General features: G+C 49.2%; 1 protein-coding gene across 13 annotated transcripts in view; it reads right to left on the reverse strand.

Annotated features, from left to right (window-relative positions):
* The window catches only part of PC (pyruvate carboxylase), a 260,561-nt gene that overhangs the window by 2,654 nt on the left and 245,239 nt on the right, over positions 1-12,668 (reverse strand). For all 13 annotated transcript variants that reach the window (XM_083716620.1, XM_083716617.1, XM_083716613.1 and 10 more), the window contains 8 exons: positions 8,638-8,859; positions 7,318-7,474; positions 6,432-6,672; positions 5,931-6,180; positions 4,107-4,351; positions 3,571-3,750; positions 2,024-2,272; positions 1,119-1,259 (listed from right to left, as the gene is read on the reverse strand). In XM_083716620.1, the coding sequence (XP_083572746.1) occupies positions 1,119-1,259; positions 2,024-2,272; positions 3,571-3,750; positions 4,107-4,351; positions 5,931-6,180; positions 6,432-6,672; positions 7,318-7,474; positions 8,638-8,859 (1,685 nt within the window). The remainder of the gene's footprint in view (positions 1-1,118; positions 1,260-2,023; positions 2,273-3,570; positions 3,751-4,106; positions 4,352-5,930; positions 6,181-6,431; positions 6,673-7,317; positions 7,475-8,637; positions 8,860-12,668) is intronic.

Genomic DNA, 12,668 nt, shown 5'->3' on the forward strand with positions numbered 1-12,668 from the left:
GGCACGGATGAATTTTAATGATTAGAGAAGCATCCAAATCGAGCAAAACAAACGCACCCGAAAGGGCACTCGATTCATCTTCCCGAACTGCAAGTCTAATCTTGCAAGCTGTGATCTGGATCTTGGCGCCAGCTTGTCCACCCACTTATCTATCCCTGGTCCCTATTTGCTCATGGCTAGCCTGCCTATTTATTACCTGTTGGAAGTCTGGGTGCCACTCAGAAAAGGGGTTAGCATGGCGTTTAAACAGATAGAGACCTCCAGATTCCCAGATTATCCCCGTACCTTTGAACTCTGTGCTGATCTCATTCTACCCTTTGAAGTTAGATTGATACTTTTTAGGTTGCATCCTATTCACAACTTCCTCCTCCCATTCTCATTTGACCTTGAGTTGAGAGCCATTTTGGATGTATCTTCTGAGAACGAAGGGGCAAGCATGGCTTCTTTGGTTCTCCAACTAGATAGTTAGCTAGGACTACAGAACTCTTTCCTATCAAGAAGCAGAGTGTACCACCTCTTGTGGGAGTCTGTTCCACTGTCAAACCCTTTCCTAATTATTTGATGCCTTCATACCCCAAGGAGCTCAAGGTAGTGTGTCTGGTTCTCCCGCATTTTTTAATCCCCACAACAACCCTGTGAGGTGGATTGTGATGAGAGGCATCAATGACTGGCCTTCAAGGTCATCCAGTGAGTCTCATGGCTGAGTGGGGGCATTTAAACCCCGGTCACTCCCATGTTCTAGTCTGAAACTCTAACTACTAGATTACCACTGGCTCTCGATAACCATAAGCTTTCTTGTTTTATTTTATAGCTTTCAACTAAATGTGTGCTCCAATCAAGGGTTCAAGGGCCTTCTCAGTAGTGGCACCCACCCGTGGAACGCCCTCCCGTCAGTTGTCAAGGAAATAAACAACTACCTGCCTTTAGAAGACATCTGAAGGCAGCCCTGTGTAAGGACGTTTATAACATTTGATGTTTGACTATGGTTTTATAATTTGTTGGAAGCCACCCACCCAGAATGGCTGGGGCAACCCAGTCAGATGAACAGGGTAATAATAATAAACATTTAACTAAAGTTAGCTTCTGCTGCAGCACGCAAATCCGCAGGGTAATCTTACCTTCATGGCTTTTGTGTCCTTGACCAGGATGGAGCGCAGTTGTCCATTCATTTCAAAGAAGACCTCCCTCTGGCCGGCCCGGTTTAAGTCTCCCAGCGCTAAGGCTTTGATGTGGAGGGTCTTGCCACGTTCCAGCTCCACCTACGTGTCAGGAAGACAGTGAGCTCTGAGTTCCCTTGCCCTGGAGGGCCTGCTAGGCTAAAGCTCAGGGGAAGAGCATCTCCTTTGCATGCAGAAAGGTCCCAAGTTCAATCCCTGGCATCTCCAGGTAAGGCTGGGGGACACCTTCGTGAACCCACCGAGAGCTGCTGCCAGTCAGTGCAGATAGCACTGAGCCAGATAGATGCAGTAGGCAGATGTTTCCTGTGCCTTTCTGTGAAGAGGATACTGAGCTAAATGAACCTATGGTCTGACTGATGAGACAGATTCATAGAATCATGTAGCCCAAGTCCCTGCAATGCAGGAATATGAAGATGTCCTATACGGGGATCAAACAGGCAACCTTGGCTTTATCAGCACCGCACTCTAACCACCTGAACTATCCAGATGATTCCTATTTAAGACCAGCCCTTTATGCAGAAACATGCAGACTAGAACCTTGTTTTGTTTTTGAGGACACGACTTTAGCTCAGTGACCAAACATCTGCTCTGCAATGACATTTCCAGGCTGGGTTAGGAAAGACATCCAGTCTGACTACGTGGTACTGCTGCCCCAAAAGTACCTTAGTGTGGGGAGGGCCAAATAACTGTCCCTCGTTGAGACATTGCCAGCTTCTGATAATGGTCCCCCCCACCCCCAGATCACTGGGGAAGAGCACCTACACCCAGGTTGGAGGTGCCCCACTCCCTCTGCCTCTTGGCAAAGGGGCTTGTGTGAATCTCTGCCCCACCACCCTTCGGGTCACCTCAAACTCTTCTGCGATCTTCGGCCCCTCCAGGAAGAGGCGGGTGTTGAGGCATTCGACGGGGCCAAAGTTGGCTGTGAAATCCTTGAACTCGTTGAAGACCTTGGGGTACATAGCAGCTGAGAGAACGTCCTCTGGGGTGATCTCTTCTTCGTGTTGTTCGCACAGCTCCTTCTCCAACTTCACAAAGTCCATGGGGGGAAGGGAGGCCCCCGGGCGGCCCTCAACGCGGGGCAGGTCTTTTAATACCTGGAGGAGTGCAAAGGAGACAACACCTCGTGTCCCTGATGGGGTGACTCAGGTGGACTGGTCTTGACCAGGGGCTGGGAAACAACTGAGGACCAGAGATCACCTTGCCCCAGAGATCCCTACCTGGAAACTCAGACAGGGCACTGCTGAGAGAACTGCATGTTCCAGAGGTGTGCTTTGCTTATGTAAGAAATGGGCCTTTGAGTGTTGTGCCTCCAGCCCTCTGGAAGCTGTTACCAGCCAAAATTAAGAAAGATCTTCTAATGTCTTCTTGCTTAAGGAGGATTTTCCTGAGGTGTGACCCAGTTAATCCCACTCAAGAGTAGACCTTCTGAATTCGGTGGACTTGATGTAACTTAACTCTGCTGATTTCAAAGTGTCTCCTCAGAGTATGACTGACCTGGCTATCTCCCTAAATACATAAAAATGCACCACCACCACAGTGTAGCATTTGCAATGCTGCGTCCTAAACCTGGATTTGCATGAAATCAAGATGGGGAAAAGGGAGAGGGAGAATTGGTGGTCTAAAGCAACAACAGAAGTTGGAATAAAGAAGCGTTGCAGGGAACCGAGAAGAAAATGTCGGTTGAAGAAGCTGTGAGAATGGTAGGGGTATGAGAGGCTGGGGGTTTGTGTGAGGGGTAAAGTGAGTGGTGGGAGTTATGAATTGATTTATTTTGGTCACTGACCAGAAGGGTGGTGTGAGTTAGTAAGAAGAGGCTGCGTTGGCGAACAATGTGAGTAGGGGTGGCAGCCCTATGTCTGATATGATTATCATCCATGGAACCCCAATGTCAGGGAATGGTCTGAAGATGAGGACTGGGGAATGCATTCTGTGGCAGACCAGCTTCTCTCCGATGGAGAGCTGGAGGGGGAAGAGTTGCCTCCCTTGTTCACAGCGTGTTCAGAAGCAGAGAGAGAGGCAGGAGCTGAACAGCTGAGGAGGGAGTTACCCAGTTACGAGATAATGACAACAGAACCAGAAGGGAGGGGGCAGCTAGTGGAGACGTTTCTTGAGCGTGTGGGGGACCTCCCCATGGACTCGGAGATCCGAACATATCAGAGAAGAAAGGAGTCAGAGGGAGGGAGGAACTTCCTGTTGGTGCCCAAAATGCTGCAGTAGCCGGAAGAATGATTAGACTAGGCAACTGCTTCCTTACTGAGAGCTGTGTATTTCTGCTCGGAACATGACGCTGTAATAAAAGAACTATGAATCTACCAACTGCTCATTAAATCTAATCTGGGAAGTTGCAGAAGGGAGGAGAGAACTCTCCACGCCTGACACCAAAGGTGCTTACCTTGGAGCGGAAGGGCTCTGGGAACCCTCCATAGGGGATACCAATGTAGCCCTGCAGGAACTCCACCACCGAGAGCGGGAAGGAGAGCTCGTCCGCCTGAGCCTCCACTTCCTCCCGCGTCAGGTTGTTCTGGACCATGAACTGCGCCAGGTCGCCCACAATCTTGGAGGAGGGTGTCACCTGCAGGGAGCAGGAAGGGGTGGCGGAAGAAGAGGGAAACGGTGAGAAGATGGCTCCCTCTTGGGAGAGGGCCGATGAGCCACTGGTTCTCCCTATGGTCAATAGGCATAGAAATTTTACAAAGCAAATAAATAAATAAATCCATCCATCTACCGTGGATGTTGCCAAATCCTAGTGTCATGGGAAAAGGAAAAAACCTTTCTCTCCATCCACTTTCTCCACACCATGAAGAATTTTGCAAACTTTTTTCTCCACTCGCCTTTCCTCCAAATTAAAAAGTCCCAAATGCTGCAGTCTGCAACTGGAGGAGTTGCTCCAACCCCAAAGCGTTGGGCCCTGGATGAAGCGTCACTTACCTTGATGAGGTCCCCAAGGAGCTTGTTGGCCTCGACGTAGGCCTTTTTCACCTGCTTGAACTTGTTCCCCAGCCCCATGCTGTGGGCCTGGAAGTGGAGGTTGGTGTACTGGCCTCCGGGGATCTCGTTCTCGTACACATCCGCGTTGCCGGACTTCATGGTGGCCGTGCAGTCAAAGGAGGCGTAGAGGCCCCGCGCCATCTCCCAGTATTCACTGTAGTCAAACACTTTCTCTATCTGGATGCCTGAGTGGGGGAAAGAGAGCTCTATGTAGTGGGGTAGGAATGGGAAGCCTCGTTGCTTTGGCCCAGGTGGGGAACAGTAGCTATTGGGGCTAGCAGATGCTGAAAGCCTTGTCCTCCATGCATTTGTCCAATCCTCTTTCACAAGCCATGGAGGCCAGCCCTTCCATTAGACAGGATGAGGTGAATACCTCAGGGGGCAGATGCTAGGGTTTGGGAATCAATGCCGAGGTGCTGGAGGGAAGAATTGTGCCTGCATTGCACCCCCTAAGCTGCTCTCAGGGGCAGTGGAGGGTGTGGCCCCATCACCAGTCTTGAAGAAAGATACAACTGCCAACTGGTTGGCTCTTATGTGTAAGGGAGAGAGGGCGCCATTTTGTTCTTTGCCTCAGGCAATCAAATGTTTTGGGCTAGCTCTTTTTGAAGCCTTTGCCACATCTTGCAGTAGCAATTTGTTAAATATGTCTTATTACCAATCCTTCAACAAAAGGTCCCACAGCTGATTACAAAACAATCAGGAGTTTTAGGAAGATGTGTCAAAATTCTTAATAATTTAAATAACATCAAAACCATCTCACTAACACCAGAAGCAGCATAGAGTTACTCAACAGGAAGGTAAACCATCAGAATTTTCAAAAGCTATGGTAAAAATACATGCCTTTAGCTAGCTTCCAAAGCATGGGTCACATTCACACCACACATTTAAAAGGCTATGCAAATTAAATAAAGCAGATTACATACATATCTTTTGGGATTGTTCTCAAATAGAAATATTCTGGAAAACCATTCAGGCTAATATCTCTGATAGGTTAGGATATTATATTCCCTTTGGAAGCAATAATATTTATGCTTGGTCATCTAAAATAGGTTATTATAGAAAATGATCAAGAAACGGTGTTCAACCTTATAACTGCTGCTAAAGTTATAATAGCTAAAAATAGGGGAAGCATATTTTCTAATACATCTGAATGGACTGAGAAAATTTGGCTTATAGCAACTATGATTAAGCTAATTTATTGTAAAAGAATACATCTAAACTAACCCAGCAGGTTTGTGGAAAAAATATATATTTTTCAGGAATGTTTCAGAACAAGTTCAGTGATAACACCCAACCTTATGCTGCTTTCAACCTGCTGTAACAATATTTTACTATGCTCTTTTTCTTTGTTTTTGTTTTTAGTGAAATAAAATGCATTCAAAAGCCAAACAGAATGCTATGATAGAATCCCGTGAGCTGTAGTTTGTTAAGGGTGCTAGAGCTGTTACGAGGCCCCTATTCCCCTCAAAGAGCTACAACTCCCAGAGTTCCCTCTAGACTGTTAATCCACTCTATAAACTGTAGCTCTGTGAGGTTTATAAGGGGCTTCCTAATAACCCTCAACACCCTTTAACAGCTCCCAGAATGCTTTGGGGGAAGAAGCCATGGTGGCTTGCACCATCATGTATGGTGCCTCTGTGGCTAGGGACAGCACTGGCGCTGGGGACAAACCTCAAGGCCTCCTGCTTCCCTTCTTTCAAGAGAAAGTCCCACCTCTCTAATCTCTGGAAGCCCCTCCCTCCTCCCAGTGCCCGATTTCTGCACCTGTGTCGTGCTCAGTCCCGCGGGTGCAGGCCACCATGGCGCCCATGCTCGGCTGGGAGGTCATCCCAGACATGGCGTCCACGGCAACGTCCACAATGTCGGCCCCTGCGGCGGCGCAAGCCAGCATGGAGGCCACCCCAGCGCCCGAAGTGTCGTGTGTGTGGATGTGCAGCGGGATGTTGGGGAAGTGTTCGCGCAGCGCCGACACCAGCATGGAGGAGGCCTGTGGCTTCAGGACGCCGGCCATGTCCTGAAAAAGAGAGAGAGGCGTTCAGGGAGGCCAAGGTGGGAATTGCAGAGGGATTGGTGTGAGGGCAAGGTGGGGGAGGGTAAGGCCAGGGCGGGGCTTCATTAAGGGAGGAGTCAGTGAGAGGGGAGGAGCCGAAGCACAATATGGGAGGAGCCACAAGGAAAAAGGCGGATGCAGTGGGAACCAAAACAGGGAAGGGAATGAGCCCCTCCGCTGTGTGGGGTTCAGACCAGTGGCGGACTTCCTTTTACCTTGATGGCCAAGATGTGGGTGCCAGCTTTGACCAGCTCCTCGGCCAGGTTGACGTAGTAGTCCAGGTTGTACTTGGTCCGGCTAGGGTCAGCCACATCCCCCGTGTAGGAGATGGCGGCCTCCACCACGCCTCCTGCCTGCCCAGCCGCCTCCATCCCCAGCAGCATGTTGGGCAGGTAATTGAGGGAGTCAAAGACCCGGAAAATGTCCATCCCGTTCTCCTTGGCCACTTGGCAGAACCTGAGGAAGGGAACATGCAGGATCGCTGAGGGAAGAGGGCTTGGGGCACAAGGGGGGCACGAAGGGGGCATGAGGGAATTCCAACCCTCACCCTACAGACCCCCACATCCTATTTTATAGAATGCAATGTTTTGCATTTGCCTTATAGATTCGCAGAATTGTAGAGGGACAAAGAGGATCATCTAGTCCAACTCCCTGCAATGCAGGAATCTTTTGCCCAAGGTGGGGCTCAAACTCATGACCCTGGGATTAAGAGCTTCATGCCCTACCAACTGAGCTATCCAGGCAGAATCAGTATTTAAGCTACTTAGTTTAACACGCATTGTAAACTGAGTAGAGATTTGCTGAAATGTAAGTGGCATACAAATACAAATTGTGCCGTAGCTCAAGTGGTAGAGCGTTTGCCTCACATGCAGAAGGTCCCGGGTTCAACCCCAGATGTCACCTGCGAGAAGGGCTGGGAGAGACTCCGTGCCCGTGATCCCCAAGAGATGCTGCCAGTCGGTGTAAGCAATACTGAACTAGATGAACCAATGGTCTGAGTCAGTCCTATTTTTCCCCCAAACTGCTCACGTAATTTTAGAAAATGTGCTTATCCTGCATAATTGGGAAGCCAGACTGCAGATCATCACCCAAGAAACTTACTTGAAGACAGAGTTGTCTGGATAGTTGGTGTAGCCCACAGCGTTGGCCCCTCTCAGCAGCATCTGGAAGGGGATGTTGGGGATGAGCTCGCGCAACTCTTGAAGGCGGCGCCAGGGGCATTCGTAGAGGAAGCGCATGGCCACATCAAAGGTGGCACCTGAGGATGGTAGATGAGAGGAGGAGGTAGAGGGAGTAGAGCATCAGTGCAATGTTGCAAGAACATAAGAAGGGCTACCTGGATCAGGCCAATGGCCCATGTAGTCCAACATCCTATTCTCACAGTGGCCAACCAGTTGCCTCTTCTGGGAAGCCAGAAAACAGAACCCCAGCACACGAGCAATTCTCCCTTCCTGGAGTTTCCAGTAAATTGTATTTGGAAGCATTGATGCCTCTGGCTGTGGAGGTGGAACACAACCATTGTGGCTGGGAGCCATTTCTGGAGGAGCTTTTAATTGGGGGCTCAAGATGTGAACCCTCTTCCTCCCCAGGCTCATTTTGAAAGCCTCAAGGGCTCAGCTTCTACAAAATGGTAATAATTAGGAAGAGAACGGACCCGAGAATGTACTGAACTCAAAAATTAAGGCATATCAGAGGACACACAAATCAAGATTTATTTTCAGCTGTGCGGTAAAAATTCATGTACTAATGATGAAGTGTTCAAAGGCCTCCTGTGAAATATGCCATAATTTGGATTTCTTAGCTTTATATAAGAATATCATGCGACCTTGAGGACGATGTCCTGATATTTATAAGTAAAATAAATTGTTTTCAAAATGTTACTACCTCCAACACTAGTCATAATAACATTTTTTCCCAGGGAATGTGAATGAAACAAACCAAATTTGAGTGTTTATGTTTCACTTTAGTTCTCATTCAGTTCTCTTCTTTCGCTTTGTGGTTGTTGTTTTTTTGTTCTTGTGTGTTATTGCAGTGCAAGTTCATGTTTAAATCAATAAAAAGATTTTTTTTAAAGAGAAGAGATGGGAGAGGATGTGCCGAGTGTGGCTCCCTTAATATTAAATAACCAAAGATCTAGAATTGCCTGCTGCTGAGGGTGGCATTCGCCCACAGAATATAGGAAAAGTCTGGCTGCTGGATCAGGCCAAAGGCCCATCTCGTCTGGCATCCTGATCCCACAGCGGCTAACGAGATGCCCCAATGGGAAGCCCGCAAGCAGGACCCGAGTGCGAGAGCATGGCTCTCCCTATCTGCGATTCCCAGCAACTAGCATTCAGAGCCATCCTGCGTCTGACTCTGGGGGGAAGCACAGCCGCAGCAGCCACTGGCAGCCCCCTCTAGCTGGCCCAGGACACCTCTCACCTCCCCAGTTCTCCATGCTAAAGAGGTTGTTGAAGTTGTGCGCCACGAAGGGGGAGATCTTCTTCAGGTCGTGGGTGCGGACTCGGGTGGCCAGAAGCGACTGGTGAGCATCCCTGAAGGTGGTGTCCATCAGGAGCAAGCCCCGGTGCTGGCGAATGGCCTTGGCAAACCCGGAAGGGCCCTCGCGGAGAAGGACGTCTCGGAAACCGGTGGGTGGCTGACCTGTTATGGAAAGACAGGGAGTGGAGGGGTGAACACAGGGGAAAAACTGAATCAGAGGACTTTGTGGAAATAGCTCGACTGGCCACTGTTGGGAAGAGCTTTCCCCAACCCGGTGCCCTTCACTTAGTTTGGATTCCAATTACCATCAGTCCCAGCAGCATGGCCATCTTGGACTCCCATCAGCCCAGGAGTGGACTCTGGGCTTTCAAATTTCAGCGGCTCCTTGCGCAATGCTAAAATTTGGCGCCTCTCGCCTTCCTTTGGGAGTCCCACCACTCACTGAAGTTAGGTATTATGGGGGGGGGGGGAGCCATATATTGTAGCCAAAAGAAGGTGTCTTTCAAGGCTAATTGCTGCATGGGGGTGGGGGTGGGCATGGTTTTTGTGGAGGTCGCAATTGGAAAGGCATTAATTGAAAACAGCCACACCCAATTTGAAGTCAAATGGCAAGGGGGGGGGGGATCCAGTTGTGATCCCTGAAACTGCTCTTCCCCTTCCTGAGGAGAAAGGCCTTTTCATTGTCTACACCAGGCATACGCAACCTTCAGCCCTCCAGATTTTTTGGCCTATAACTCCCATGATCCCTAGCTAACAGGACCAGTGGTCAGGGATGATGGGAATTGTAGTCCAAAACATCTTGAGGGCCGAAGGTTGCCTATGCCTGGTGTAGAGACTCTCTCTCTCTCTCTCTCTCTCTCTCTCTGTGTGTGTGTGTGTGTGTGTGTGTGACTGAGAGACAGGCAGATAGACAGGCAGAGATTTTCCTGGAGATTGCAAAACCTCCCCAGTTCCAGGAAACTCCCTCACTAACTGGGGGGGGGGGCAGAAGAAGCTAAAACACTCCCGCCCCACTTACTTACTTACCACTTTTCCCTCACAGAAACTCAAGGCGGCAAATGTGGTTGTGGTGTGGCTGTGAGGGCCTCTAACGCTTTCCACGAAAGAACATAAGATGAGACTGCTGGATTAGACCAATGGCATATCTAGTCCAGGGGCCAACCAGATGCCCAAACTGGAAGCCGACAAACAGGACCCGAGTGCAAGAGCAACTCCCCACCCCCACCCCCCGCGGCTTCCAGCAACTGGTATTCAGAAGCATTTCTGTCTCTGACTGTCATTGTGGGCATTACTGACCCACCTTACCCTCCTCTGTGAATTTGTCCCATCCTCTTTTAAAGCCATCCAGGCTGGTGGCCCCAACTGCCTCCTGTGGGAAGGAGTTCCACAGTTTAACTACGTACTGCCTGAAAAAAGCCTGCGGTTTTTCAAGTGGTGCACAGGTCCAAAAATGTAGGTGAGCTGTGTGCTAATAGGTCTAACCTAGCCTTCCCCAACTGGGTGCCTTTCAGAGTTACTTATTTATTACACTGATATACCACCTTCTCCTGCTCCGTGGAGCTCAAGGTGGTGTACATGGTTCTCCTCCTGTATCAGCCTTGTAAAAACCTGTCAAGGTAGGTTAGGCTGAGAGGCAATGACCGGCCAAAGATCACCCATGGAGCTTCATGTTTGTGTGGGGCTTGAACCCTGGCCTCCCAGGTTCTAGTCTGACACACTAACCACTACACCACACTGCCTCTCACTGGTGTTGGACCTACCAATGCTGGCTGGGACTGATGGGACATTTGATCTGAAACATCTGAAGGGCACCAGATTGGGGAAGGCTTGCCTATGCAATGCCCCATTTGCTAAGGGGCCTGTGGGCTGTGTGCGCGTCCCGCTTACAGAAGCGGCGAGGGCTACCTCTTCCGGGGTCTGCAGCATCTCCTCTAAGACACACACATACACACGCTACGGATTTAACTATTGGCTCGGGGGAAATTTAATAAGATTTAAACAGCCTTATTTCATTCTCTTAATGCTTGGCTTAGGTTGGGGATTAGCCGCTGACAAAGAAAATAAACTGCTGTAATAATGATACAAGGCTGGAATCCAATATAATTAAACTGAACCTCACGTATCAATCATAAAAAAGCAGGGAGGCTTGTAAATCAGGCGGCTATTATATCTGCCTGCCCCCGCTCCCTCCCCGCCACCCTGCACACTTATGAAGATTTCCACGCCGGCTCGTTAGACCCATCAAATATTTAGCAGGCGTTAACGAGAAACAAGCAGATTCTCTCTTCCTCTCCCACCCGCAGATTTTCGCAGGGGGTTGTTTGCGTTGCATTTCAGCAAAAGGGGAACCCAGCCTGCATTACGTGGATTAAGTCAGGTGAAGGAGAAAAAGCCGCCTCTCCTCTAGCCCTGGGCATAGATCTAAGAACATCAGAAAAGCCCTGCTGGATGAGGCCCATGACCCATCTAGTCCAGCATCCTGTTCTCACAGTGGCTGACACACGAACAGGACAAGAGCTTTCTCCTGTGGTTTCCAGCAAATGGAATTTGGACGCATTGCGTCCTCCAGCTGTGGAGGCAGAGCATAGCACTGTGTCTGTGCCTTTGATGGCCTTCTCCTCCTCCGTGAATTTGTGCAATCCTCTTTTTAAAGCCATCCAGGTTGGTGGCCATCGCTGCCTCCTGTGGCAGGGAGTTCCATAGTGAAACTCTGTGCAGACTGAAGAAGCCCTTTCCTTTATCTGTCCTGATTCTCCTAACATGGATGCCCACAAGTTCTACTGTATGAGAAAAAAACATTTCCCTGTCCACTTTCTCCAGGCTGTGTATAACTTTGTACGCCTTGATCATGTCAGCTCTTCCTTGCCTCCTTCCTAGAATAAGAAGTACCAAATGCTGCAGCCTTCCATAATAGATAATCCTTGTGGTCCCTTCCAACTCTAGGATTCTGTGATGGGGAGTTGTTCCACTCCCTTGATCATTCTGCTTGCTCTTTTCTGATCCTTTCCCAACTCTATAATAACTTTTTTGAGGTGAGGTGACCAGAATTGGACAGAGTACAATATTTTAAACACAGGTGGGCCACAGATCTGTAAAATGATGTTGTGATATGGAGGTGAACTTCAGGTCCCTTCCAACTCTACAATGCTATGATTCTATGACTGGCACTTTAATTTCTGATTTTTGTTTTCATTGTTATTTTCGTCTCCTATTGATCCCCAGCATGGAATAAATTAGAGGAATGAGCAGGCAAAGACACACAACACCCGGGAAATAGCCCAAACCACCCCCACTCCCCATCTTTGCCCTGCAAGTTCCCTGCATTGATGGCGATAGCTCCCTCTGCTGACCATGAATGAAATAACCACTCGGTCAATGCCAGCGCTTGAGAGCTGCTCAGTTAAATGTAATGAACTGAGTGAAGCCACAATCCACAGGAGGGAAACCTCTTTCAGCCTGAGGGCGGCTTGATCTTTTGCACAGCCTTCTGAGGGCCACATGCAGGTGGTGGGTAGAGCCAGAGGCAAAAGCAGCTGGGGCCGCAGAGGTGATTCTATACAGTAGGCCAGGTGAAAGCCTCATTCCAAAGAAACTGAACTGTGGGCCAGTGCTGGCACCCCTGGAGTCTCTTACCACTTGGAGACAAGATAACACATCCCTTAAAACACAAGTGGAATAGTTACGGGTGTGACTACAGTCATACCTTAGCTCCCGAATGCCTTGCGAGTTGAACGTTTTGGCTCCCGAATGCCGCAAACCTGGAAGTGATTGTTCCGGTTTGCGAATGTTCTTTGGAACCCAAATGTCCAACGCAGCTTCCAACTGGCTGCAGGACCTTCCTGCAGCCGATTGGAAGCCGCACCTTGGTTTCCGAATGTTTTGGAAGTTGAATGGACTTCTGGAACGCATTCCGTTCGACTTCCAAGATACAACTGTATTTGGGAATACACCTTTGGCATTGCAAAGTGGGT

This window comes from Podarcis gaigeae (assembly GCF_964106915.1).
Source record: "Podarcis gaigeae genome assembly, chromosome: 16".
NCBI lineage: Eukaryota > Metazoa > Chordata > Lepidosauria > Squamata > Lacertidae > Podarcis > Podarcis gaigeae.